The following is a 7,500-nucleotide window of genomic DNA, read 5'->3' on the forward strand; positions in this document are numbered from 1 at the left end:
ATGCACGCCCGCACTAACAAAAATTGCTGATGGTTTGCAAATGCACACAAACTCCCATTCTCACACACACACACACACACACACACACACACACCAACAGATACACACCCACTAGCGCACATGTTGAGCCACACACACAATCCCAAGTGTCCCCTCGGTGCTCTGGTGTCCTGTGGGGTCTTATGCACTTTTAACCAGGAACTGACCTCTCCTTCAAACTGGGAATGCCAGGAGGGTGTTTCCCGGCAACTGTCTCTGTGACAAACACAGGCTGCCTGCTGATGACGGCTACAACACACCACTGTCAGAGCTAATGCCCCGGGAGCTAATGACCCGGGAGGTGGGGGTAGAATATTACAGGCGGGCATTTATACCCACACAGCCGCATTACACTAGCGGACTACAGGGTCCAACACACGAGCCCCTTTACAACATTCTCCAGTCCAGTACGGGGCGATACATATACTGATCTCTGCAGTCATAAGGAAACACTCCTGACAGCAGAAGTCAATCAGCCTGTGCCGGAACGCCACACATGCACGCACACTCACAGTGTTAGCATGGGTTTATATTTAGAGATGACTAGGGTGCAGAAATATTCCGACCACACACATAGCCAGTTCGTGCGCGCATGTGTGTGTATGAGCTACCTTCTCAATAAAGTCACTAACATGTGACCCAATAAAAAGCTTTAGTTTAAAGACACTGCTCCTCCAGGTTAGAAGTGACGCATCTGTTTAGGTGTGGATTGTGGAGTTTGTAGTGTGAAATGTGTAGTGTGTAAAGTGCGTAATATGCATAATGTAGTGTTATCACTTACACTGTGTGTGTGTGTGTGCGTTACCGGTTCACTGGGGAGGGGCTTGTTTGTAGATGGGGGGAGGTGTTTGTGGGTGGGACCTCACATCTACAGATGTGTCTGACAAAATATCATGAAACCATAGTGTGTGAGACAGAGGATGACAACCACAGCCCACCACACACACACACACACACACACACGTGGAGGACCTCCACTGTCCTCGCTACCTTGAGTAGGTGCCCCCCAGGTCTGGACTGCTGTCTGTGCCACAGTGTGTAGCAGCGCCGGTGACGCTCAAACATCCTGGAACAAGATGACGGGTCCAGGAGAGAAAGACGTGGCTGGATCCCACCATGAAGTCCAGGAGGGGAACTGTGAACACGTCTGCACCGAGAACCCTCCCTCCCTCTCTCTGTTCTTCCCTCTGCCACTCTCTCTCCTGCACACACATTCCTCCCCCCATCACTCACTTCTTTGTGCCGTCTTGTCCTGCCTCTGTGTCTGTCTTCACTACATTCCTTCAGCAGCTCCAGAACCTGTGTGTCTCAGTGAGGTGCTGGGGAGCACACCCCCTATCCCCACGCCCTCCCCTCTGACTTCTTACCCCAGTTTATGTCCACTAAATAAACCCAAATGCTGAAACAGGCCAGTAGCACCAGCAGACGCGAGTCCCTGCGAGGGTCAAACTGACCCGGCATTACAACCCATCAGAACATCTGCCTAGAGGTATCAACTCACAAACAGCTGGAGCCATGGCAACAGAAATGAGGTCACAAGCAACCTCTGGGGTTTCTCCCTCTCTCTCACACACACACACACACACACACTCACACACACACTCACACTCACACTCACACTCACACTCACACTCACACTCACACACTCACACACTCACACACTCACACACTCACACACTCACACACACACACACACTCACACTCACACTCACACTCACACACACACACACACACACACACACACACACACACACACACACACACCGCACACTGAAACATAGTCTAGATCTCAGAGCCTCCCAGCTCACACAGAAGTAATCTGATGTGACTGACCGAGAGAATGTGAGAGAGACACATATGCACTGGTAGAAAACAACTTCAACCATCATACGTGATTTACAAAAGTTTCAAATCCCCACACACACACACCTCCATCATATAATCCCCCCCCACACACACACACCTCCATCATATAATCCCCACACACACCTCCATCAAATAATCCCCCCCACACACACACACCTCCATCAAACAATCCCCCCCCCACACACACACGCCTCCATCATATAATCCCCACACACACCTCCATCAAATAATCCCCCCCCCACACACACACACACCTCCATCAAACAATCCCCCCCCACACACACACACACCTCCATCATATAATCCCCACACACACCTCCATCAAACAATCCCCCCCCACACACACACACACACCTCCATCATATAATCCCCACACACACCTCCATCACATAACCCCCCCCCCACACACACACCATCATATAATCCCCCCCACACACACCTCCATCAAATAATCCCCCCCACACACCTCCATCAAATAATCCCCCCCCACACACACACCTCCATCATATAATCCCCCCCACACACACACACACCTCCATCACATAATCCCCCCCACACACACACACACCTCCATCATATAATCCCCCCCCACACACACCTCCATCAAATAATCCCCCCCACACACACCTCCATCAAATAATCCCCCCCACACACACCTCCATCATATAATCCCCCCCACACACACACACACCTCCATCACATAATCCCCCCCACACACACACCTCCATCATATAATCCCCCCCCACACACACACACCTCCATCACATAATCCCCCCCACACACACACACCTCCATCACATAATCCCCCCCCCACACACACACACCTCCATCACATAATCCCCCCCACACACACCTCCATCACATAATCCCCCCCCCACACACACCTCCATCATATAATCCCCCCCCACACACACACACCTCCATCATATAATCCCCCCCCACACACACCTCCATCAAATAATCCCCCCCACACACACCTCCATCAAATAATCCCCCCCACACACACACACCTCCATCAAATAATCCCCCCCCACACACACACCTCCATCAAATAATCCCCCCACACACACACACCTCCATCAAATAATCCCCCCACACACACACACCTCCATCAAATAATCCCCCCACACACACACACCTCCATCAAATAATCCCCCCCACACACACACCTCCATCAAATAATCCCCCCACACACACACACCTCCATCAAATAATCCCCCCACACACACACACCTCCATCAAATTATGCAGGCATGAGAGCCAGAGCGAAAGAGGAAAGACCGCAGCTTCAAAAGGATTTCCCACTTACTTGTGACCATGGACACACACACCTCACACACTGGCTACAGAAAGACCCTCTGCAGGATCTGTCTGCCTCTCTGGACATCCAGCAAGAGTTATACCTGCCATCCATGTGGTAATCCCAGTCTGCCACTAGAGGGAGTCGGTGCGTTCCTTCCTGCAGATTCAAACCCTCCTCTGTCCTGCACCTGACACGGGCCCAGAACACACACCTGAGCACGAAGAAACTCCAAGCAGATAAAGGATCCAATTCAAGTGAATTTCACTATAACTGTTGAAGAATTCTGTCACACCAAAGAGAACCGGAACAAATTTAGATCCGATAACAAGGAAGTGAAAGGGAGTTTGAGCAAAGGAGGGAAGGCTTGACGGATGCCCGGGGCCCTGGGAAATGTGAGCGCAAAAAGCAGAAGAGAGATTACCATCGGGGGAGTGAAGTGTGCATGCTAGCACATACTCTCACAAGTGTGTATACATGCATGTCGCATTACCAGGGAAGAGTCCTACCACACCCTCCAAAAACGTGGCCCTGTGACCCCCGTCACACAACACACACACCTGCAGCAGTGAGCAGCACCACCCACGGCGTTAATGTTTAAGGAAGGTGGAATCCACAAAACCGCACACACTCTCACTTCTGGTTGTCACAAACACTCCACACCACGCCGCTCAGAGCTAATACAATGGCGAAAAGGAAGCTGCTTGACAATTCTGACCATCAGGAACATGCCTCCGTGACAGAACTTTTATCTGATGTGCTTCTGGTATAGACGTCCTACACTACCCAGAATTCGAGCTTCACCAGTAGCCAGACGGCCAGAGAACTAATGACGCCGGTTCCACCAACATGTACTTCCTACTACCAATTTAAACAGCATTGAGCCAAACCAACTCTGTTAAAGCAGAGAGAACAGCATTTAAAAAAAAACAACAACAAAAAAAAACACCTACCACCCTACAGTAAACAGTCAGCAACCTACCGCACCACAGTAAACACTCAGCAACCTACTGCGCCCTACGGTAAACACTGGACAACCTACCGCAATCACTGGACAACCTACCGTGCTACAGTAAACACTGAACAACCTACCGCAGCACGGTAAACACTCAGCAACCTACCGCACCACGGTAAACACTCAGCAACCTACCGCACCACGGTAAACACTCAGCAACCTACTGCGCCCTACGGTAAACACTGGACAACCTACCGCAATCACTGGACAACCTACCGTGCTACAGTAAACACTGAACAACCTACCGCAGCACGGTAAACACTCAGCAACCTACCGCACCACGGTAAACACTCAGCAACCTACCGCACCACGGTAAACACTCAGCAACCTACTGCGCCCTACGGTAAACACTGGACAACCTACCGCAATCACTGGACAACCTACCGTGCTACAGTAAACACTGAACAACCTACCGCAGCACGGTAAACACTCAGCAACCTACCGCACCACGGTAAACACTCAGCAACCTACCGCACCACGGTAAACACTCAGCAACCTACTGCGCCCTACGGTAAACACTGGACAACCTACCGCAATCACTGGACAACCTACCGTGCTACAGTAAACACTGAACAACCTACCGCAGCACGGTAAACACTCAGCAACCTACCGCACCACGGTAAACACTCAGCAACCTACCGCACCACGGTAAACACTCAGCAACCTACCGCACCACGATAAACACTCAGCAACCTACCGCACCACGGCAAACACTCAGCAACCTACCGCACCACAGTAAACACTCAGCAACCTACCGCACCACAGTAAACACTCAGCAATCTACCTCACTTTTCTTTCTGGCAGTCAGCTGAATTTACTGCAGTCAAGCCTTTTTGAGAGGATCAACTGATCTCAGACCAGTTCCACATCAGCAGGACCCTGCCTACTGTTCCAGGAACAGTTCTGCCAGAGCGGGACCCTCTGAACCACTGAGCTCGTTATCTCGAGAGCCTCTCCAGACAAAGTTCCAGAGTGACTGAACGTTCAAGAATTTTTCAAAACAGGATGGGAGCTCGGAATGCTCTGGTCACCATGCCAACGATAAGCCCAAGAGGAGACTGCCTGTTAGTGTCACCAAAAGTAGCTCCGCCCACACATCAACAACCTCCATACCGCAGCTCCGCCCACACTTCTCAAAAACACAATCTACAAACAGTCGCTCCACCCACACCTACACAGCCGTGAGACAGAAGCAGGACACACATTCGTCTCGTTAAAGAGCTCGTCTTCTGCTCTCAGAGTCTCGCCACACCAGCCACACTCGGCATGGATACCTTCCATCTGTACAGGATTCCAGGCTGGTGTTGCATCACAGCATTCCCAACGTAACGGCACCCCGGGACCGTCGCCATGGTGACAGTGCTTGTGGGCAGAGGGGCCGAGCCCTGCTTACCCAGGACCTGGGGCAGACGTTACAGAGAAAGCCCTGGGAGGGGCAGACTGGAACCCATATGGTCTACCACAGGAAGATCACACAGTGTGAAGTGCTACAGGAAGTGCCAGGGGCGATTCCTGTCTACTAATCATCTACTTCCTGTTTCTGTAACAGAGCTAGAACTGGTTTCTCAGCCCACACTCTCTCTCCTCAGACAGCATCCCTTTACCTCTAAAGAAGAAATGATGAGCTCTCACTCTCCCATACAGTATGACCCAAAAGGGGGCGGAGTTGCGTGGGTCAGCTCTGAACCCATGTTACATTTCTGTAAATACCCCAGTGAGGCCAGGGAGAGACACACACACACCCCTACATTTCTGTAAAGACCCCAGGGACACACACACACCCCTACATTTCAGTAAATACCCCAGTGAGGCCAGGGAGAGACACACACACACCCCTACATTTCTGTAAATACCCCCATAGGCCAGGGAGAGACACACACACACCCCTACATTTCTGTCTGACAGTCTCACTGAGAAATGTGTGTCAGTGAACTAAGTGCAAACAGACAGGTTACACAGGTGAATTATTTACCAGAGAGAAAGGGAGCGAGAGCGCGCGCATGCAAAACACTCTCACCTCAGATGGATCTGTGTGTTTTAAGGAGCCTTGAGGATCCCCCCCCACAGCAGATACTGAATCACTGGGCTGATCTGTGAGAGAGAAGAGAGGACACGCACACACACACACACACACACACACACACACACACACACGTTACTGCAGACCTCCCCCGGGGTGGCCAGACTCCTGTTTTTCAGGTTTCTGACGACTGTCAGTGCTGCTGACGTCCTGTTTCATCATGTGATCTTTGAACGGATTCCTCACACGGCTACAGCGCTCCAGACGGAGGGGGGGGGGGGGGGGGGGCGTCGTTTTTAAACCACCTGCTTGTTCCAGACTCCGGGAGATGCTGCAGTGACCGTCCGTACAGCCGGGTCCGTAAGCTCCACCCAGTACCCAGGCCCATAACTCCACCCTCTTTCTAGCTGCTGGACGATGAAGGAACACTCATCAGGAATCTGCTTCACCTCCACATCCTTCAGCATCAGTGGCCCTGGAGTAACCTCTACAGCATGGAAAACCGTTGCCGCTCCAACATGTGTGGAATACCATTCCCGCTCCAACACATGCAGCACTATTTAAAACCAAAACATAACCAAAACACTGCTGACTGGTTTCCGAGTAATATGCAAATGAGGCAGCGTTAACATTGCAGAGTTCCTCTTTTTGGCTACTGGTTCCCTTCAAGTTTAGCTTCCAATTGCAGGAAGTTTCTATAGACCGGAACCTCTTTGGTAGTTTCCCTTCCCAAAGGAGCACACAACACCGTCTACCAAATCACCATGACAATCCTCACCTCCAAACAACCCAGCACCCAACTGCACACATCAGCTCAAGAATCAAGAATTCCTACCACATCAAGAATTCCTACTCAAGTTGGAAAGGCTGCCAAGGTTGTTCATGGAATACCAGAGTTCCTACCCACGGTGTCGGAAGCGGATAATAAAGTGTAGATCCCGAGGTCAGGCTGTGACAGGAGCAGAGTGGATGCTGACCTTTGAGCCAGGGTTGTTGTAAGTAAAGGCACAAATTACACTCTTACTCCCAGAGTGCGAGCGTCTCCACCACCCTACTGCAAACCGACCGAACCAAACCAAGGATGCCATATACATCAATATTACTCAACTAATAATAGTATTATTAATCACATAATGATACTACTAATAATATAATAGTAACAATATTATTAATCACATAATAACAACAGTAAAGCCTTACCTGTCAGCTGTTCCTGGTGCGGTTCCTCTCTGCTCTGTGTCTCTGGACCTCCACAGTTCA

At 50.7% G+C, this 7,500-nt stretch overlaps 1 protein-coding gene across 4 annotated transcripts in view; it reads right to left on the reverse strand.

Annotated features, from left to right (window-relative positions):
• akap13 (A-kinase anchoring protein 13) overlaps nt 1–7,500 on the reverse strand; it is a 37,477-nt gene that overhangs the window by 12,199 nt on the left and 17,778 nt on the right. For 3 of the 4 annotated variants that reach the window (XM_035532140.1, XM_035532137.1, XM_035532138.1), the window contains exons 7-9: nt 7,441–7,500; nt 6,238–6,311; nt 3,309–3,395 (exon numbers count right to left, since the gene is read on the reverse strand). The exon at nt 7,441–7,500 is cut by the window's right edge and continues 1,729 nt beyond it. In XM_035532140.1, coding sequence (XP_035388033.1) covers nt 3,309–3,395; nt 6,238–6,311; nt 7,441–7,500 — 221 coding nt within the window. The remainder of the gene's footprint in view (nt 1–3,308; nt 3,396–6,237; nt 6,312–7,440) is intronic. The other variant, XM_035532139.1, reaches the window with a different exon arrangement.

Source organism: Electrophorus electricus, chromosome 12 (genome assembly GCF_013358815.1).
Source record: "Electrophorus electricus isolate fEleEle1 chromosome 12, fEleEle1.pri, whole genome shotgun sequence".
In the NCBI taxonomy this organism is placed as follows: domain Eukaryota; kingdom Metazoa; phylum Chordata; class Actinopteri; order Gymnotiformes; family Gymnotidae; genus Electrophorus; species Electrophorus electricus.